The following is a 23,757-nucleotide window of genomic DNA, read 5'->3' on the forward strand; positions in this document are numbered from 1 at the left end:
TACCCTTCCATATGGTGTTGAGTAGCTGTCACAACAGTTTATAAACACATAACACCAAGAACGGCTCCAACACTAGGACCCGCTAGCCTCTGAGCTTCAGTCAGTCAACAAACTGTAAACAACCCCCACCAAACTGTCAACATCTTAACACTGGTAGGTAATTTCAAACATTTGGCCTTGTACATCAGTCAAACTGATGACAAGGAGAAGTATCTCTGCTATCTGCAGTTCAATCAGACAATCTGCAGTCAAGCTTTACTCCTACATCATCAAGCCATCTCTCTTGACACAGTTGACATTCTATGGCCGTGCACTGTCAGCGATGTGATCAACGGGAGCAGTAGATGCTCTGATTTTGTTCAAATTCATTCATAAAAACATGACACCAACTACTGACAAGTCATCAAGCAAGGGAAATATGCATGAAGGATGATCATAATGCCTTAACAATGCTGGGCTACTGTTTGCTGAATCATCACTGAAGATTATGGGGGAACTTAGGCAAGCCCCAGGGTTGTTTCTGAAATTTATCGCTTGCCTGGCAGAATCACTGAAGAATGTGAACACAAATATGAATGGCACCTGCACATTTGCTGAATTGATTGCCTGGAAAGTTGTGTCCATTGAGGGACAGCATGTTTGCTTAAGGCCTGAATCATGTCCAGGTAGCTGCTGATGAAGATGATGACTGTAACCCTGTAATGTATACTGTGACTCGATCATCCATATTCCTGACACACACGTCAGCGCCTTGTCTCGCATGAGGCGAAGGTAGTTACTGCATTTTTCTTACCTTCCTCTGGGCCATTTTGACATGTGTGTTATATGTTCAAGAGAGGTGAACTGCTTGTCTTTTCTTGAATTGAAATAAAAAAATATTTCCTGAATGAGTGACTCCTTCCATAAAACTTAAACTTGAAGCTTAGGGTCTGCTTTTGAAAAGTTCCTCAGCATTTTGTCAGGTAGATGTTTCCAGGTGTGACAAACGCATCTAATCATGTACAGGCTGGCTCACGGTAAAGCATGTCCTTACATCACACATGAGTGAGAGGAGCTTGTGAGTCAATATAGGCAAAGACTGGTGCAGACCTGAATGTCGTCCAAGCAAACTCAACACAGACCTTGAGACCCACTTGCACAATGAGACAGTGATGACACAGATGTTCAAATGGATCACATGCAATGTAGGTTCCACCAATGTTGACTAAGCACCTCTTCGGCAGACTTATACAACACTTCCTTCTTAATAATTACACGGTGACAACAAACAAATCAACACAATAAACATCTAGGATGCACCGTGCCACAAAATAATCCGCTTTTGCAGCATTTGCCTCAACCTTGATTTAAGAGCCTTAAAGGTCAGGGTGTGGTGATGGTCCATAGCTTTCCATGTAACTGTGTTGACAAGTCTTACACCAAGAGACAAAGCTGGTTACTATGAGGAGACGGGGACTACTGACTCACTGGGAGCAGCTTGTTCTTGTAAGCGGTGTAACAGGACACGGGGAAGGGCGGGCAGAATCTCCCAAATTCCTTCCTGCATCACTAATGCTCCAACATCATTGGTCAACTCAAGACAGTACTGATTTCTGAATTTAATCCTGACATGTTTGAGCTTATCCTATAAACTTTGTTCCTGGTTACAGCTTGTTACAGGACATATAACAAATAATATAGTTTTTAGTGTAAACAATAACCATTATAACTCCTGCTCATAACAGCATACATAAAAAAACCCAACATATTTTAAACTATGCCAGTCAAAAAGCAAATCAGCATAATATGTTGCATTAAACTTCACATATTTAATTTTGTTATTTTTCTTACTAGGCCACAGCTAAACTGCTATGCTGTTATCTGAGGATAGGTACCAAACAAGCTAAATATTGGGCAGATTACCAGAACGTTTCTTGTTTTCTTGTTGAGCATTACACGTGTCTGTATTTCATCTTTTAACATGTTCTCACACTTGAATGAAAATATTCTTTCAGATAGACTTCCAGCAAGGATCTAATCTTTTAAATACACACCAGCATACCTCAATAAGATGGTCACAATGAGAGCAAGCAGTGCTCATGGGCAACACAAGTCTTCCCTTCTGTGTCTCAACATAAACTATGTCATTCAAAAGGATGGTAATGCAAGGGCCATGTTTATTTTTGCAGATATGAATCACAGAGTTCTTGTGTCACCTGGGAAATATGCACTTTTGTTCTTCCCATTTTATCATCAATAAAATCTTCACGTAAACTCACACTGTGAGAAAAGTTTCTGATTAAACAAAATAAATCTTTGCTTATCACCAGTATGGCAGGTTTAAGTAAAGGAAAAGAAAAAAAATAACATGTACTTTGTGGTTACAATATCAAGGATAAAATTTCATAGAATTAGCATAATGTACACAACTGTAGCCATTCCTGTATAATCTATACCTTAGGGTATCACTTATAAATGAACAAGCTAAAACATTTATAAACTTCAGATACTGTGGATGAGTGAGTGATGAGGACACAAAGGGACAGAGTGAGCGAGTTTAGTTTTATTCTACAATATTCCACCAGTGTTGCTGTGGGGACACCAGAAATGGGCTTTCAATGAATAGGAATCAAACTTGGGTCTTCAGCGTGAGGAATGAACACCTTGAACACTAGGTTATGTCATCTCCCCTCCAGATGGACAGAGGGACCAAGATTAGATTAACACCACCGTGAACAGTTCTTTTTTTAAAGTCAAACCATGATATATGACTTTAATGTAGACAGAAATAACAGGTTAACAACCTGGATATTTAACACTGAGGTCAAAGTACTGAAATTCACATGTTATGGTACTGACAGATCTATACCAGCTGTCATCATCTGAGCCTCTGCCACTTGAAATATAGAAGCGAGCTAGCATGAAAACGTCTCTGATCACAAAAAGTGTTCATAATTAAGAACATAAGTCAAGGAAATCATGCCATAAACCTGATGTTAAAAAGTCAACTGTAAGGGATTTGTGATACTAAAGTCCACAAGAGCTTCCTAATGCTTGACTCTCACGATACTGGGAAGATGAAGATTTCAAAGCAATAAGGTCATTGTCCTAGAACTAGAGAAGTATATGAACAGCCACAACAGTGATAGCTTCTCCAGAAAGATGATAGTCAACATCTGCAGTTTCAGTCAGTACCTAGTAACTGTGTCAGTACAGCAGGTAAACCCAATACTGAGGCTATTCTGGCCAGGAGCATGTAACCATCATTGATCCTGACCTCTCATTGGCTCAGATGGAGGGCCATCAACCAGGGTAGTGTCACTATTCCCCTTCAGTCAGCCTCAACCACAGAGGTAGTACTGGTACCCAGATTCTCCCACATAGGACCATGAATTGTGTGTCACCATCATGAGGATCATTCATGAAAATGTTATGGGTATTGTGTTTCAGAACAACCAGGGGTTCAATTTTTTTTAAAAAGTGACTTGCAACAGGGCAAGTGACTTCAAGAAAGTAACTTGTACTAACTAATTTTCCACTTGCCTTGATTTTATGACACATTGTTTGATGTTAATGTTTATTGGACTATTTATCGAAGAGTGATAAATGTCAAAGCTCTAAATTACTATTATCGTGAAATGTAATCACTACATTATGAGCAGATATGAAATGAAATCCATGTTTATTTGCAGTTTGAAAACGTAAGTGGAAATTATCTAGTAGTCCACGGACAAGTTAACCATTATTTGATTGCCCGAAATGAAAACTGACTTGTCCTGGGTGTCGGGCAATGGGATTTTTTAACCCCTGACAACCCTTCATTCTTTTTTCTTATTTTGGTTTCAATATTCATTAGCAAAGAACTGGCTATCTGCATTCCAAAACATTGCATGAAAGAATACTGTATTCATTTTGAAATGATGAGTAATCCAAGTGAAAAATCAATAGCAAACTCCAGATTGACATATATAATTGGATAATTGAAGGAATGAGCAAATTTAATTTCCATTTCATTTTCGTCATTAGAACTGTCTCTTACCCCTATGCTTAACCAGAGAAAAAACATGGAATGTTATGCATACATTCACAGTGCATACTCTCACAAAAACATGATCAGTATGATCCTTTCGTATCAGTAAAAGCATACCACAAAAAACACTGCATTTGTCCTTATCTATTCACCAGAATCCAAGAAGAAAATGTTGCTGATTATCAATTATTGCATTCCACGTATAACTTATTTACCAAGTCTCCATATCAAAACCTCAAACAAGTAGGCCGTTCATCCATGCCGGCAACATAACACAGAGTTAAGTAGCAACTCAATACATAGTCCCAGAGAAAGGTCTTTCATTGCAGCTAGTCATGCATATGTAATCAGGCTCACATATTGTAGATCAGAAATACAACTACACTAATATGCTGAAAGATGAAACAGCTCAGAAGGGTTTCTGCTTGAAACCGATACTTTGGATCAAATCTGCATTGGTTTTCGCCTGACGAACAGTCAAGGAGGAGAATATTTAGTATCATTTCTTTGGAACAATAACAGTGAAATTTCGCACTTAACAAAAAGATAAACACTTTCTTTCCTTTGAACTTCACTCAGCATTGCATCTAGAGAATAGATTATTGATTAAAAGTTTAACTTTATGTGTCCAAGAAGATAAAATGGTACAATTTCTTACAATGAACTAAAAAAATAAGACACAGTTCACTAATGCTACTTTTGAATCATTGCATGAGAGAACACTGTATTTATTGCAAAGTGATGATAAACAGATTGAGAAATCAATAGTAAACTCAAGATTGACATTTATTACTGGATTGTTAAAGGAACAAGGATCAAAGTATCAATGATAGATAGTAAAATGTTTAAATTCAGGGAGCTGTACTTTAAAGCACTGAACACTACAGTCAATGGTCGTTGTATGCACTTGTAACAACTTCAGGGGGTTATACTTTGCTTGTCATGAAAGTGTTGAAAAGTGGGCAAAAAACACTAATGCAACAGATCTCAAGAGTTTTCTCTTTGTTGCCTTCTTTGCAACCAAGTTTTTAAGGAAAACTAATTCATGGTTTAAAGGTTTCATGCAGGTGTGTGTACCTGAGCAAGACATACTACAAAGAATTTTGGTGGGTCAAAAGGACAGGTTGACAAGGAAAGCAATTAACATGCATAATTTTCTCATTTTTAGAAACCTTTTCCCCTACCAGTTCAAATCCTCATTACACATAGATGACACACATATATCCTCAAATGTAAGGAACCTACTTCACTCTAGAAATTGTTCTAATCTTTATTGTCAAGCCTTCACTGAGATATATAATCAGCTACCAGCCCAAATGACCACTGCCATGACACCTTTATAATGTAAATCATGGCTACGTTCTTATGTCATTTTTGTTACTAAAGTATGCAAGAGTGGAAACTCCCCCAATAAAATGGGTGTTGTGCAGTGGAAGACAACAATAAATTGTCTACTTTCTGTCCATTCTGATACACATAAAAATATACTAACAATGGGGAACTAAACATGATTCTCTTATTGAAATTGATGGGAAACTAAACGTGACATTCCTATTAGGAAACTTAAGAAAGTAGGATAATTAAGCTGTATAATGACCATAAATTGTGGTCAATAGCATATATAAAGAAAGACTATGACCACTGATCAAAATAGATCTTAGTTGTTTCTTGCTCAAACAAACAAAGCATCTACCTCTTGATACAATGAGCAAAAATCCCACACTGCTGTTGCACTAACTTTGTGTAGGAGCAAGAGTACACTTCACTTTTAGAAACACGTAAGAAAGATATTGTTCATGAAAACAAAGTGTGTCTTGATTCAACAAACAAAAGTCTTACAGTGATAATGAAGCAATTTAATGTGTGAGAATTTGATGACATGATGACAACTAAGAAACAGCACCTTTACCGATGACAACTGACATCAGACGAACTTACATGTTGGTTGTCAAAGACCTATATCTTGACACAAATTGGTTCATAATAGTAACAATTCATTCCAAGATTTCATTCAAGATGATCCTAACAGCAAGGTGGTAAATGGTTGGACATTGGTACTCTATACGATCATGAAGATCGTTTGTTATAGCAAACATAAGCAACAGAGCCATTACAAATCTCAGTATCGCCAAAGGGTGTTTGAAACTGTCTGCAGTAGAAGAAACAAGGATACAAATTGTAGAGGGCAACAACAAGCTCCTTTCATCTGATCATATCCTCTTCAGTTTCAGATTGTAGTCAGGTCTGGGAATATGATGACACACTCCTTTGTAAGTTACTTACTCCAACATTCACTAATAATCACATCATTAAGCAGATGTCAGCCGGTGCATCAATATCAGTGTCACAGCTGAACCCACAGACATACGCAAGTGAGCTGTCCCAAAACACCTTCATCACTGCTTGTATCACACATAAATGTTCTTGAGAGTGAGGCTCGGATTGAAACAGAACTGAACCCACCAGCACTTATCATGGTATCTCACTCTTCCAACTATCTTCCAAACAAGCAACAGTTCCAGTAAATCTTCCAATGGTATTGCAACAAATCTACCTATCTTCACAGTCCACATGCAAAAAGGTAATTAGCAAAGTAATCCTTATGCACAGCAATGTTTCCCATGTTTCCAGACATGTGACCTCACTGAAATGAAGTCTCTATATTACACCTTCACGGTGCAGAGAGAACTGGCAAGATGAGTCCACTCCGGTGACTTCCTGGTGGAGAGGTGACAAACAACATGTCTATCAATCAGTGGATCATAGTGATGAAGTAGCAGTCATCCTGCCTCAGGAGATAAGCTACACATCTTCTGTCTACTGCCCTGACTACCTGGCACTGTTTGTACCCAGGCCAGGCAGTGTGCCTTGGGGATGATGTAACCTGGGGTAGGGGGGTCATTATTCCATCCTCTCAGATGCCCCAAGGCAAGGACATTGGGAAATCTCGAAACAATCCTCATGCGGTACTTTGATGGGTTTATGGGGAGAATGAGTTTGTAACTGGTCTGAAGACAGAGGAGATGGGTTAGAAAACATTTACAACTGGTAGGATCCACTGAGACACAGCATTAAAGATCTTGACAAAGTATGACAAATGCACAATCTTACAACACTCGTGGATGGTCTCAGTGTGTCAATATACATTGATTACCATGGTCCTTGCAATACTCGTCATGCTGACTTTCATAAACATCCACCTAACTATGATACAGTCAAAACCAGGAAATGAAACATGAACTTGAAGTGGAGCTAATTCAAGGGATGACATCTGAAAGTAGAGACACTTACCATACAGTCTACCAGCAGATGTGGAAATGTTAAATAAAATATGGTTTGTCATGCAACTGTATCACTCAGCCCTACGGTGCAATCAGCGCCCATTATGTTTACCAGAAATATCAAATATTACATAATTGCCATGCTGAAGAACACAAATCATCAGATGTTGATTCCAAATGGAGCTGTAATTGTGTCTCATACTAGTCTAGAAACATATATTATTTCAGTATTCGGTAATGAGGCAGCTGCAACCACTCGGTTAGTTCCGGGGAACAGACTTCTAGAGATTTACATGACATGAACTCCTGCATCCTATATGCAAAAAAACTGACAATGGACACAACAAAAAATTATAAATGTGTCCACAGGGGCGCAGAAATGTCAAAATAATTTTTTTGTAAAAAGTTTGATCGAGCAACAATATGTTATTAGTGAGTCTGTTAAAACCTAGGTTGTGGTATCATTAGCATTTTAATTACTGTAACAATGTGATGATCATGATACAAAACATTAATAATAATACTTAAATGCTGGGAACCCCAATTTTGTTGTCCAGGAGCCTGTAAATTATGAGTGTGTGTCCAAGGGATACTGAAATGCAGGACTTAAGGTAAATTCCAGAGACTTCGTGAGCTAAGCTACCTTCTTCTTGTTCAAAATGAAAAGGAAAAATTGTTTGTTTGTATGTGGTTTAATAAAGAGCTGAGCAATATTCCAGCTGTGTGACAGTGTACAGTCTGGCCCTTACAATCAAACGCCACGTATAATAAGCATACAAATGGTATGCTATTATTTCAACAAAAAGGTAGTAATTCGAAATAATTTCAAATCAGCAATTCATCCATCTTCCATAAGATGTATTCAGACAAGGTTTGAGCACATTTGCCCAAAAAGTCAGCTAGTGCAGGAACAGAAATACATGTCTTCTTCGGGGTGCACAAAACAGATAATTTAGGTGAGCTTTGTTAAAGTGAACATGCACATACCCTTTGTATTAACCAGTTAAACTGTAAGCATCAAAACACTTACATCCTTCCAATGTTTTGTTTAATAAATCAGTAAACCTCAAGTGAACTCGATAACATGAGAGCTGCATTTTCTAAACATTCTTAAAACTGCATGAATAATGAAGCTTCATATCACTCTCAGTGATATTGTTGGAATATTCAAAAGAGTGGAATAAAAACTAAACTCACTCATTTATTCCTGAACCATAAAGTAGCCCACAAACTATGCTATGATCACAGTTCTGCCCACTAGCATTGTAAATGGCTATGCTCATGTTCAGCTGTCAAACTGCAAGTGCCACTGATAGACAGTTCCATGTTGTACAAATACAGCTTTTGAATCATTTCCTTCGGCCATATTTATCATATTTTCAGTTAAGTAAATCATGGTGTGTATTATTTTAATCATCTTCGTCACACCGCCAAGGCATACTGAAAACATTGAAACCATGCCATTTCAGCATTTCAGTATTTATTGTCGCATGCAAATTATGCACTATTTCATCTCTGTTGTTACTTTTTGTAACATGTTGCTCAAGACTGTGACTACCTGTTGCTTCAGTGCTACACCCTTCTTGTGGCTGTTCATGATAACTGGTTTGGGTAACCAAATTAAAACCAAGACTATGGTTAACCTGGTTGATGAACTTGATGGAATACCTCAACCACTGCCATGCTAAAGCTGGTGAAACTGGCATTGTAATGTAAGCATAACTAAGGTCACATCAATTAGCTGCAGGTTCTTGAAATCACTTCACCATGTTTTCCCGTAACAGTTCTTCCACTATATCCCACTGGGGGCTTCAGATACCCAAATCGATAACCAGTTTGCTACTTAGGTATCTTACTACCTACTGTTCTCATAATAGATGTTGAAAGTAGATGTAGGGGTATAATCATAACAATAGACTCTTTTGAAAAGCTCAGCAGGGAAGCCCTTAAATCAATAACAACTAATCAAGGTCATGTCAGTTTTCAGTCAGTTCATGAACCATCACTATCATGAACACCTACAATGGGAAGATATCAGCAGACTTTAGCAACAAATTCTCAGTTCCACACACAAACTAGTTCTCCAGATCGTCAGGTTAGGAAAAGAATGAGAACAAGTGAATTGGTTGTAGCCAAATCACAGGCGAATGTTACCACAGCACCAGATAAGGACCGTACATTTATCTTACCTCACACATAAATGTCATTTTCTGAGTGGCTAAGTGCCCTTCTAATATTTTCAATGTACCCTGCTTCCATGCGACATACATTGCTGTGTACCCCACTGCCAATGGCAACTCATTCAGTACTTCTTGGAAGCACTTCTTTATCTCGAAAAACATTGACTCACACCAATATTTTGCAAATGATAACTTTCTTGTTTTTCTTGTTTAGTCTGCAGAATGCACAGGTTTGCCATGCATTCCAATAAAAAATTCTTGAAAAAACGTTTGAATGTAGTTCCTGTGAATATTATGAAGGGGAATTACACTACTGTGATCTTACTAGGACAATATCACCTGAGTTCAGGTTGACTGAAGCGTACAATCTGATACCTAATATTAACATTGAGGTGTTTGGTAAGATAAATGCATCATTCACAGGTCAATTGGGGCCCATAGGTTGATGCACCTCAATGTTTGTTTGTGTTCCCCTCGCCCTTCGAGCTCGGGGAACATACATGAACATTGAGGGTACATCAATGTACCCTTTGTGACCAGTGAACAACTTATAATATACGGATACAAAATATGCACAATACGACAGGAAATAATTTAGAAAATGTAGCAGATGTGCACCACATCCATGGTGCACAGCCTTCAAATCATTTACGGATGTATTTATTGTTATATTGTTTATTGACCTGTTTGCAGAAGAGTAGCAATGTTGTGGTGCATATTTGAAACAAAATAGATTACTGGTACCCCTTTGCATTCAATTCAGTACTCTAAACATACACCTAACTTTCTCCAGTGCTCCTGTATTGAAAAAAAATAAGGATTACATACTCTTGATGTTGAAAAAATATCTGGAGCCCTGGCTACAGTAAATAAAACTAATAAAAACTGATGCCAATATTTTGGCTCAGTCTGCTTGAGGCATTAAGTTCTTATAGTTATTTGGGCTGAAAATTAAGATGGTGCTCAAAAGTATTTCTCCGATTGTAATTGCATCAAAAGATCCCCTAAAACTTTAACTTTTCACATTAGGATCATCACAAGCATCTCAAACTCTTAAAAATTTAGTGAATTCCTCCAAGAACTTGACAGGTGCTGACAAACTTTGAAACAAAGTCATGACCATCATAGAATCGAAATTGAGAATTGTAGGCTTCTGGCATGCACAGCAAATTACTACACTTTGAATAAACGATGTTGACCTTGCACCTTTCTCAACAAGAGCTGCACACATCACTGATACACCAAAGAATCAAGACAAAACAATATTTTATTCAACAGTGATGACAGGCTAACAATATTAGCTAAAGGTCACACGTCCCAGAGGGAAAGGCCACACTTCATCCAGCTTCACCAAATGTAGATGTTTCATTGAAATGAGTAAACAGAGGTAAATTATTTACAACCACAATCCATTCCAGAGATATACAGGCTCTTTAATAATAGCCAGAGTGAAATGTTTCCATGTCAATAATGGTTACATCTATAGTCACATTTGCTGCCGAGAGTAGAAGAAATCTCAGACAAGACCATCTACACCACATCTCATCATCACAGCAATACTGGTTGCATGACTTATCACAGCAATACTGGGTGCACCATAGCTCACTATCACAGCAATACTGGGTGCACCATGGTTCATCATCACAGCAATACTGGCTGCACCACACCTCATCTTCACAGCAATACTGGTTGCATTATGACTCATCACAGCAATACTGTGTGCACCATGGTTCATCATCACAGCAATACTGGCTGCACCATGGTTCATCATCACAGCAATACTGTCTGAATCATGATTCATCACAGCAATACTAGCTGCACCATGGTTCATCATCACAGCAATACTGGCTGCACTACAGCTCATCATGATAGCAGTACTGAGCTGAATAGTACCAGATCATAAGAAGTGGATCATATCAAATCATGTGAAAAATGTAGTCAAATAAACATAATACTTTAGATAAACCACAATCAGCCATTAAAACTCATGGCATTACATAGTTATCCTTAGTTTCTGTTTTTCAATGAGTTTTCCTCTGAAAGAAAGGCATATTAAAACTTGAGTACTTAACATAGAATGTGGTTAGAGAAAAATTCTGTTTTAACAGAAATAATTGAACAAAGAGTTTATTTTCCTGACATAATAGCAAAGAGTCATCACAATAAAATTAATGGTATTTGTAAAGCAGATAGGAAGTATACAAATGTATGGTTATCCATCACACCTTTGAGGACATGGCCAGTAAGTCACTGGCTGACCACATCCAGGAAGACATCAGGAAGGTGAGCGATTCCTGACCCATATGAGTGCACATCATCCTCTAATTGGACTAAACTATCCTGCTAATTGCCAGCACTACAGCATGTGTACCCTGCAGGGGGCATCTCACTGCCTATTAACATGAATTATGTATAGCCTGAGGGCACACCATTGGTTCACCTAATCATTTGTGCATGTCCGCTGATTCAACCTTTGAAATTGTGTCAGTTTCCGACACCATTACTAGCTAGCAATGTAAGAATATTAAACCATGACTCTACATGCTTTTTATCTGACAAACGCATCAGGCATACTGACATTGATTAATCTGAACATGTTTGAAAACGTGGGACTTCCATTTTCTTGCAAAATGAAGCCCCTATTGGGACATCAATGGATTAATATGATCTTAAGACAAACAGGGCTTCACACCATCAGGTGCAGCAGGTCATTGACTTTGGAGAAAACAGTAGATACCCAATTTCACAATGCGCCTTCATGAACAGCCATTTCTAAGTCAGGATAATTACTAAACAAGAAAGAGATTATTAGGCAAGTGTGGCTTTGTGCAATAAATTTAATATATTATAAACAAAGATTGTATAACATTTTATCTTAACAACTGAGTGAGTTGCCTTTAGCAACATTCCAGCAATATCACTGCAGGCGATACCAGAAATGAACTTGACACATTGCATCCATGAGAAGAATCGAACCTTGTCTTCAGCGTCATAAGTGAATATTTTAACCACTAGGTTACCACACCAACTCTCTTAACAAATGAAAACAAATACTGTCATGTTAATGGGCATATTTTGTTGTAACTCCAAAATTTACAAAACACTATGATGACTCAGTGAGTGAGTGAGTTTAGTTTTATGCCGCACTCATCAATATTCCAGCTATATGGCAGCTGTCTGTAAATAAGCGAGTCTGGGCCAGACAATCCAGTGATTAACAGCATGAGCACTGACCTGCTCAAATGGGAACAAATGATGTGTCAACCAAGTCAGTGACCCTGACCACCCAATCCCATTTGTTGCCACTTACAACAAACAGAGTTGCCTTTTATGGCAAGCATGGGTTACTGAAGGCCTATTCTACCCTGGACATTCATAGTTGATATACAATAACAAATATTTCTACACTGGAATGATTACATAAGAACTTATACATTGGGAGAAACCTCTTTCTAAACATTTTGGGACATTTAGGCAAAATTATTAGCGTTTAGCACTATATTACAAGCCTAATACTACAAATTCTATTCAGTTTGACCATAGTGTTGCAAAAATGTACAAGGTGTTTACTTACATGATGTTTGCTGAAGGTAAAAGACCTTGTTTAGTCTAATTTCTTTCATTTTAGTAAGCGTTGCATGAATAGTTCATGCATTTGCACTACAATCTGCCGTAAATGATGTCAGGTAACCAGCTGGTACAATCAAATGTTTTTGGCAAAGGCAAACTGGACCTAAAACAAGGCTTAACACAAACTTTGTACCAGACAGAAATAATGAAGTGGTATCCATGGTATCAAGATTTATATGTACATTTTGTCCAAAGAACAAGAAATTCCTCAAAAATAATAAAACTTTTGTCGAAAAATCAAACCATACAGACTGTGTATAATATAGTCCTGAAGTCAGTTGCTGGTAATGGTACAAACACACAGTGTTCACGGATAGTGTCAGATTTGTCAATGATCAGACAGAAGTCCCCGACCTGCGGGCCCCAGTGTCTGACTGAATACCGGCATATTACAATGACTTTGTCTGAAGTTGTTATGTGTGGCAAGAGACACTTGTTCACTGTTTAGAAATTAATGTTCATAATGTTTGTCATTATATAATGTAAATAATTTCAAGTCCAATTATGAAAAATGTTAAATCTGAAATGTGTGTGGATCAGACAGACATCTGAAACTTACAGGACCCAATGTCCTGTTACTTTGAAACACCATTCGTAAACGCTGAACACACAATGATACCAGTAAGCAGATGTTCCTCTCCAACTTCCATTAAGATGACAATTTACAAATTAATATTATTCTCATTTTTATCTGTCAAATCATCCCATTTAATTGACCAAGTGACAAATGCATTCCAAATCTAAACACCATTTGCATATTTACCATTGTAAGTATAACTGCACGTTTATACCATCTATCATGAAACTTGAAAGATTCACCATAAATCAATTTGTCGGAATGAAAATGAACATAGAATGCACATTGTTGCTTGAATGGCAGATGATATCTTAATGAATATCAACATGGTCATAAGGGTGAACAAGGGGCATTTCAACATGCCAAAGTGAAATTTTTAACATGTTCATGTTAAGGAATCTAGTTTGGAGCTAATAGAAACAGGTCTATCAGGAAAAATATATATTATTATCAAGATTAACACATTCTGCCAAACCTGTCACCAAGTGCAAGTATTCTAAAGGATACATTCTTGCTGTATTAGTGAAATGAGTCTGAAACTGAAAGTAGACGTCCTTTGCCACAAACGAATTTCTTTTTCCTCTTGAGCCAACACAACCACCAACAAACACAGCTGTTGACAAACACAATTGACTTTGTAGGTATCACATATTAGCATAAGCCATGCATATCCTTTCATCTACCAATCAGTCCAGATCGAACAAGAGCACCATGTAAATGACTTTACCAAGCACCTGCCATGGTCAAACAAACATCATTGGCTGCAAACAAAGGTTTCATGCAAGAGCTCATGACCGAAAGAGACACACAGTCAGCAATTTCTAAATCAGCTTATCAATACTATTGTCCAGTCTCTTTGCTGGCCTATAAATCCAGTGGCACTAGCAATCATATCAGGGCTGGTCGCTTCTATCTCTAAGCAGTGATTATAGACTTCATAAGCTGTTACTGCACACAACATAGAGAAAAGCTACATATCACTTGATTACCTCTTCCTGAAATCTGACTAGGAAAAGGGACTGTCTTATTTCTCTTAGTGTGCTACAGGGGCCCTTTCAGAAGGCTGACCAAGGCATCCAGGAAACAGTCATACCCTCTGTTACATGACTAACAGATGACATTTGATTATTCAGTCACATTTAGGAAGGATCATGTCAAGACATTGTCATAACTCAACATAAATGCTGAAAAATGCTGTTGGCTCCAAGTAGTCCAGTGTCATTAACGCTAGAAATCCTAATGATGTGATTTGCTGAAAACAACATTGGTCAAGTTGATGGGTTCTTGTAGCGAGACAGGAAACAGACAAACATGAAATTTGAAATTAGATGATGAAGTCCATGAACAGCTCTGGGTTGTTTGTTCAGGAGTTGATGTTTGATGTGATCCAGATCAGTCAAACCTCACACATTTTGCATGATATTCATCACAAATCATGCTCTCATCATTATCACAGGAAGTCTCAAACATTTAGTAAAATACATATTTTCAGAAATTACATAAAAACTTCTCATTGGTGCATTCAAAATGAATGCCATTTTTATCTGTGTAAAGACTTTAAACAAATGAAAACAACTGGAAAACGAGTGAAGTTGCTCAGCCAACAACTAAATATATTAGACATGACTGTCACTTGGCCCATTTCTGACCACAAACCAATGACAGGAAATCTTTCACAATGTCATGGCTGGAGAAATTTTCCTTTATTGTTTAGTTATTCGCAAGTAAAATGTGTGACATTCAACATGTTCAGTGGCATATCAGTGGCAATAAAATGATACCATCACATCAGTTCTAAACAGTGTCTTGGTCACGTTTTCTGACATCAAAATTACCATGTACTTTGAAACTCTTGGTCATTGGCTCATCATATGACATATGTCAAACAGTATCGGAAGTACTGAACACACATCTGCAGAATACATCTCTCTTAACAATCCATACACAAAGTTATTTCTAATGGCTCCAGAATACTGTTCAAAGAGGCAAAAATCATTTATAGATGGGATAAATCTCACAGAATCCTTTTGGTGTCAGCAGCTGGGGTTATCTTTCATTTTACCTTTTTTTTGCATTCTGCAAGAGACAATGTGCAAGAAAGTTTCCTGAATACATTACTAGACAATATTAAACAATCTATCGGTGAAAATCTCGGCCAATTTTAATGGTTTCCATCTCAAAATCTCATCTGAAATTAAATACTGCAGTGGTCGTCATGACTGCTATCAGTAATGAAAATTAATCAAAAAGCTTGCCAACATGAGCTTATGGACAGCTTTAACATTTTATTAGTTCTTCCAAACAAGTCTAACAAGAAAGAAGGAAAACGACAAAATCCTTAAAAAATGTCCAATCCAAGACTGTTTCTTATCAGTTTTGTTGTTTTACCAGTCAAACCGACCCAGACAGATTGAATTATTCAAGTTGCATTGTGTTTAACATGTTTAATGCCTGACAAAATCACAGAAATAGTGGTTAAAATGCCTATTTATATCACATGATAACTGGCTTCTGAAAGTGTCCTTAGAAAGAATAATGGGCACTATTCATGAATGTAATAAAGACATGTTTTAACATAATAACTGTCACATGTCAAAACAAAATGACTGAAATCCATATTTCATGACTGAAAGTTTCAACAACTAAGGTTTCAAACCGGATACTTTGCTTCAGCAAAATGTAAATATATAGTCATCTATGTGCATGTCAGCAAGTACAACTTCAGTCAATATATTGATAGTTTCATGAATCAAAAACTAATCCATTCAAACATCAAATGTAATTATTTAAAGCAAAGTATACTGCTTTTCTTGAGACATCACCTCCTTCATTCAGTTGAAAAAAAAAGTTTTTCAGTTGGTGAAGTAACCGTAACATGCATCCATCCATCCATCCATCCATCCATCCATCCATACATGATCTAGCTGAGGTTCCCATTATACCTATAAAGATCTAGATTAGGACTGATCATCAGCAACTGTGTTATGAGGTAACTAATCAGATCAGGAGGTCTGGATTGTTGACTTGGTCGACACATCATTGTATCCAAGTTGGGTAGACTGATGCTCATGCTGTTGATCACTGGACTGTCTGGACATACTTAATAAACTGCCGTCATACTGTGGAAATATTACTGAGTGAGGTGTTGAATGACAAGCAAAGAAGGTCCAAAATGGGACGACAATTTTTAGACTTGATGAATTCCTCAAACGTATTTCTACAATTCTCTGCTTGATTCACAAAATAATCACCTGACTTACTGACATTTATTGGGAAATGAATGACAGCTGGTTTGTTTGGGTTCATACTTAGGCAAGGTCACCTGCAATCATCAATATTTAAGGATTGAAGCTGTATCTGATGATATTCATCAGCTGCTGAAAATAATGCCTCACGTCAGCAAATTTCATGATGCAAGGAAATATTGATAGTTCTGTAACTCTCCGCTCAACTAACAATGTAATTATGTGACATACTGACATTCATCAGGACATATAAAGGGTTCATCTAGGTGAATTCATATCATAGACAAAGATCTGTTAATAATAGAGTCTGGACTAGACAAGCCAGGGATTGACATCATTATTATCGATCTAAGCATTTGGGATATGATGAAATGTGTCAACCAGTGAGCCTGAGCATCCAACCCAGTTAGTCACCTCTTATGACAAGCAAGTGTTGGTGAAGACCAATACAAACCAGGATCTTCTAAGGTATTTGTGGTTTAAGAAAGCTGTTAAATTAAGAGTGAGTGAATATAGTTTTACGCAGCACTCAGCAACATTCCAGCTCTATGGTGGTGGTCTGTAAATAATCGAGTCTAGTCCAGACAATCCAGTAATCATGGTAATCAACAGCATGTCAGCATTGGTCTGCACAATTGGGAACTGATGACGTGTGTCAACCAAATCAGTGAGCCTGACCACCCAACCCCGAGGTCGCTTCTTAAGAAAAGCCTAGTTGCATTCAATGGCAAGCATGGGTTGCCGAAGGGCTATTCTACCCCGAACCTTCACAAGTCCTGTTCCACAAAATGACCGCATCCAACATCAAGACTAATGTATAAGGAATATTCATAAGCATTCCCAACAAAGAAAAAACATCTATGAAAAACAGCTTGACAATACACATAGAACGTGCCTTACAACTACTATTAGTGAAACCATTTTAGTTTCAATGTTTGAAGTTTGTTTACTGTGACTGTACCTCGAGATATAAATACAATTATCATCCAAAGGTTTTAATTTGTTCCAAACTGAAATGCCCAGGTCGCTTCTTACAGTGAACATTGTACATGCATAATGGTAGTGTGTAAACATAAGTTGTAAAGTAATATTTTCTACAAGTGACTGTTTTGTAGAAGAACAACTGACAGCATTATTATCAATTCATATCATTTGACCCTATTAGTGTGGAAGAGTAGAACCTCCACTATCAATGATTAGTTCATGTGTATGATGATGGACATTCCCTTCAAGTACCTTAAAAGCTGCCATAAACTACAGAGTAAACTTATACAGTGGTTTTAACATACTCAACTGATTGACTGCTTCTTGTTTAATGCTGTACTTAGCACATATTCCAGCTATATGACAGCAGGCTGTCATTAATCAAGTGTGAACCAGACAATCCAGTGATCAACAACCTGAGCATCGATCTATGCAACTGGGATACAATGACGTGTCAACCAAGTCAGCAAGCCCAACCACCTGATCCTCTTACAACAAGCATGGGTTATTTAAGACCAATTCCACCTCGGATCTTCATGTTCCTACTTGGAGAGACCATACATGTTTTTTTGTTTGAAACATAGTTTGTTATATATCTCTGAACTAAAATATACAGTGCACTTTCCCTGTAACATTGTTACAAATGTCAGTATATGTTTACAATATTTCATAGCTATTTATTGATACTATTGTATGTACAACTCATGATACTGCGTGTTCCCCAGTCTGACAATGCATTCACACATATTGACTAAGTGTGGTTTTTATTTTATCAAATGAAATGCCTGTTGTAAATGACAACACGTTGGCAATATCTGTTGAAATAATCTATAAAATGTCCATGGATTCTTCACATATTCTAAGCTTGAGCGTGAGGTATTCTGGTTCAAGGCCTTTCATCCTCATTTTATACAGCAATCCAGTCACAACAATAAAATTACATGTGAGTATGTATGTTATGACTGGTGAATTTATCCATCATGTCCATTTTCCACAACAAAATACACAAAATCTATTCGTACACATTGTTGACTTGAAACTTTGAACAATAAATATTCAATCAAATATCAGTAAGCATAAAATTCCAAACCACAAATAGATTGTATCAGATGAGTGAGTGAGTGATTATATATCGAGACTATTCTGAATTCTATCAAACTTTGTAAATTTAGTATGATAATAACCCACAAGAAAAATAATTGAGTGAGAATGATTTATCAGCACTTTTCACAGTAGTTCAACTTCATATTGAGCAAGAAGAAAGAAGGCATGTTGAGAAATATAATCAATAATAGATAATAAATCTCAGACATACACACCTCTGGTGGAAGCCCAAGACACAGGTCATCTGCTGACATATAATCACAGGATTCTGACACAGGGAGGCATCAGGGCAATTCACCATGTTAATCATGCCATGGCTACCCATGCTGCTCAGTGTTTCCCAAGGGTAAGACATGACATGTCAGGGATCAATGGAAAGTATGTAAAACACATCATGTGGAAAACCGTGTGAAGAACAGAAGAGCTGGTATCAATATGGTAGATGACAGTGAGAGCAAACTTGTGTGTGAGAAACTGTACTGCACGGGGTATTCAAGAATCATTACAATGTGTGTTCGAGATGCATTACAGCTTTTGATCACAGTCTTGCATATAAAAGACATATTTCAAAACAAGATGATTTACCATTTAGATCTATTGTGATACAGTCTGAAACACAAAAAATAGTATTTGAGATTGATAGATTTGTCTATCTCACAGTCCTTACAACAGATTATTTTCCTTACAGCCTAGCCCTCTCTGCCATGATAAAGTTTTCAATGAAGCACTTCTAAATGAAGTCTAGTTTTCCCCAAGTTACTGAATCTCCCAGTTCCTTTTCAGTACAAATGGGTTTATTTGTTATGATGAAAATTACATACATTAAGGGACTAAGAATTAGTGTATTGATAGATCTCTGTCATTAAGTTGAACAGATGTACAGTAAGTAGAGTGAAAATTGATATAACAAGTAATGTTTGAAACAGAGCTTTCTTCCACTTATTTGTGAGCCAAAGTTCTTCCCAAATTGTCAACAGCATTGTCGACGTGCTATTCCCTTTCCTTGGCTATCACGTCTAGGAGCTGACTGATGAGCAAAGCATGCACATGATGTCATACATCACACTGACAAAATGTTATGTTGATTCTATAATTGTGCTCTCTTCCGACTCTTTTAGGTTGATTATTTAAACAGCATTATACAGCGTAGATTCTTATTTAAAGAATATTCTAAACATGTGCTCTCACTGCTGCACAAAACATTTATTCCAACAAACTCCTATTTGTAAAAGGTCATGAATTAACATGTACCGTAATGTGTGAATGAGTTGTCAGGAACATATTATGAAGTCAACGAGTACAGGTACATCGTCAAGTGTGAAAGATCGTCAGCAAAAATAAAAAGAAATTAGACCAGGCTAAAGAACAAATCAACGTTTCAGAAAGAAACTTAGAGCAAAGAGTTTGGCACAAGACCATACACCATTAATGTGAGATGAATGCTGCAATGGTGGTTTGCAAAGTTAAGGTGATTGCTGGTGCTGAGCAACATGAAACATGACATGTACAACACTGAAGGTGAGCATCCAACTGAAGGATTTTGGACTACAATGATCCTCTAAACAGTGCAATTACTCAAACGTGAAGTACATTGAAAGCTGATCGAGCTGTGTGGAGAAATTGACTTTTTTCAAAGTAACAGCTTGCTGGAAGAAGTCAAACACAACATTCCACTGATCAATACAGCCATGCCTGTGCTCTAGGGTGGTACACATTTGGTTCACAAGACATGGCAACACACCACATTCAAGGTGCACCATTGAGAAGGCTAGAAAAATTACTTTGTGTTCCTTCAAAGTAAAGACAAAAATTAACATTTTGCATCATTAGGAATGAGTGAGTGAGTTTCACTTTACACCGCAACCTGCAATATTCTAGCTATATGGTGGCAGTCTGTAAGTAATCAAGTCTGGACCAGACAATCCAGTGATCAACAGCATGAACATTGATCTGCACAATTGGGAACTGATGACGTGACAACCAAGTCAGCGAGCCTGACCACCTGATCCCGTTAGTCGCTTCTTACGTTAAGCATAGTCGCCTTATATAGCAAGCATGGGTTGCTGACGGCCTATTCCACCCTGAACCTTCATGGGTTGCATCATTAGAAAAGAAAGACTTATTACTATGCATGTATTGTACCACTGAAAAGAACCAACATCTGATGCATCTTAGCAAAGACAACACCCTTGCACTGTATCACCAAAAACCCCTCTCAGATGTATCACAGAGATAATACAGACCTATATGCTACTGAAGTGTTCTATCATTGAGAAGGCATGTGAGTAAGCTTAGTTTCATGCCACTTTGATGTATCACAGACATAATACACACCTATATGCTACTGAAGTGTTGTATCATTGAGAAGGCATGTGAGTAAGCTTAGGTTCATGCCACTTTGAGCAATATTCTGGCAATATCATGGTGGGGGACACCAGAAATAGGCTTCACACATTGTACCTATGTGGAGAATCAAACCTGGGTCTTTGTCATGAGCGAACACTTTAACCAGTAGGCTACCAAACAGGAAGACTAAGGCCAAAATGCTTGTGTTGTATTATAGCAAAGATTAACATGTGTTGAAGCGTTGAAGACAAAGAACAACACACTTGTGTTGCATCACAGAAGACTAAGAAGAAACCTGTTGTGACACAAAGAAGACTAACTTCAGTTGCATCATACAGAAGACAACTCAAATGTGTTGTATGAACAACTCAAGTGTGTTGTATGCTAGACAGCTGCAGTGAATTTCAGATTTGTTTTCTTTCTTCGTTTGCCAATGTTCAAGATGTACTTTCACAGTATTGTCAGTCACAACATATTCTTCACAGAAGGATGAATTATGCATTGCTGTACACTCCTGGAAATCAATGAAAGTTGGTTGAACTTCTCACACCAAGCCAAGATTTCTTCTTGTCTGGTATATAATGTGGTCATTGAAGCAAACACAATGAGCGTTCTGCAGTATTGACATATTGTGACACTATATGGGCAGTGCATTGATCATAGTATATTATTACTGCATATTATTTCTTTCTTAGAGGTGATCAAACAATCAATATCTCTTGCTACAGAAACACCTGCTCAATGGTCGGCTTCGTCTCAGGTGTTGGCAGATAACCAACATAGGAAACATGGAGACAGGACAAAGCTGTAATTAACATCAATAATTAGTCACCGAACAATTGTTACCCCTAAACACAATGATATTGTTATTATGTTAAAAATGCACACTAACTCATCGGAAGTATAATTAGACACACCCCTGACTTGGATCAATGCTGATTGTTTTCATTAACCCATACATAAATATTCTAAGATTCTTATAAAAAATAATGATCAGTAACCGTATGTCAACGACTAAAATAGTGCTTATCACATAAAGCGAAACAACGTATGACATGGTCGTACCTGCTTATTGTATTGCAGAATACAAATGTAATATAGAACATACAGAGGAGTTATCTTCTGTTTGATCAAGAATCTGTTGTGAAGCATGTATATTGATCTGAATATTTTCTGTGTGGTTGATCTTTCCATGGTTTTGTAGACAATCAATATCCAAGACAAGTAACATGTACACCTGGCTTAAGTTCTTGAAAAAGGAAAGTTTTTGTTATATGTATATGCAAAAATATACTGAATATAAATGTTTTGAATCATGAATATTTGGGGGAACATAACTTTGCAGTGAAGATTGAACACTTGATTTAATATAAACATCTCCAGCATATTCCAGATACCTAATCGTTTCCATTGATAATATAAGGGTACAACATTATCACTATTACATGCCCCTGCAAGCTGTTGGCTATGCTTCTGATGTTCTTCATTTGAACAGATCATGTAACCCACCATTAATTCGAGGCACAAGTGTATGATGTACTTTTTGTTGCTGTTCAATGCCACACTCAGCAATATTCAAGCTGTATGATGGTGATCTGTAAATAACTAATTCTGGACCAGATAATCCAGTGATTGACTTCATAAGCACCTATTGCAATTGGGATACATGTGCAAACCAAATCTGCAAGTCTGACAACCAATCCTGCAATTAACCTCTTGAACTAAGTATGGGTTGCTGAAGACCAATTCTAACCATAGGCCACTCAGTGTATTGGACTCGGGTCCCATGTCTAATAGAGGAAATAGCTGACAACAGCTCTAATGCTAAACAAGAATCTACTGATGAAGACCCTAAAGCCAAATGCAAACTACATTAGCATGATATATACACAACTGCTGTATCTACACGACACTATTTGACCTGGCAAAAGCAGAAATAACAACGTTTTTCCACCAGGCATGCCCTACTTTTTAGACCAATTACGGTACATTCAAATCATAGTTCACATTTAGGTCTCCCTCGCAGCCTTTGTAAAAATGCTGACTCATCATTTGAAAGTTGGACTAACAGTCCAAAAGTCTCGCATTGTTGCTACATATGTTTATGTTTATAGTAAGTGTGACAGTGTCTCATAAATCAGAACTCCATTTGTTAATCTAGTCAGTTATTCTTTTTCTTATAAAACATGCAGACATGTAATCACAATACTGTTTCTACAAGCTGTGGAGGAATACAACAAATAGTGCAATTGCAATGTCTGTTTCACAGTACTGAACATGTTGAAACTGGACTCATGGCTACCATGAACACGTCCTGGTACTCTCCTCCCAGACATGACTTAACACTTCAACACACATGTATTGATCTACATGTTCGGCAGTCATACAGGTCACTGACCTC

At 37.4% G+C, this 23,757-nt stretch overlaps 2 protein-coding genes across 3 annotated transcripts in view; one reads left to right on the forward strand and one right to left on the reverse strand.

The window, feature by feature from the left end:
- The window catches only part of LOC137278058 (uncharacterized), a 118,022-nt gene that overhangs the window by 92,359 nt on the left and 1,906 nt on the right, over positions 1–23,757 (forward strand). The gene's annotated exons all lie outside the window — the stretch shown is intronic.
- The window catches only part of LOC137278059 (transmembrane and coiled-coil domains protein 2-like), a 95,470-nt gene that overhangs the window by 68,260 nt on the left and 3,453 nt on the right, over positions 1–23,757 (reverse strand). Inside the window, exon 1 of one of the 2 annotated variants that reach the window (XM_067810131.1) lies at positions 583–710. The exons of the other annotated variant lie outside the window; for it this stretch is intronic. Coding sequence (XP_067666232.1) covers positions 583–637 — 55 coding nt within the window. The 5' untranslated portion in view covers positions 638–710. Of the gene's footprint in view, positions 1–582; positions 711–23,757 lie in introns of those variants that run through there. 2 annotated transcript variants of the gene reach the window in all.

Source organism: Haliotis asinina, chromosome 3 (assembly GCF_037392515.1).
Source record: "Haliotis asinina isolate JCU_RB_2024 chromosome 3, JCU_Hal_asi_v2, whole genome shotgun sequence".
Classification (NCBI taxonomy): domain Eukaryota; kingdom Metazoa; phylum Mollusca; class Gastropoda; order Lepetellida; family Haliotidae; genus Haliotis; species Haliotis asinina.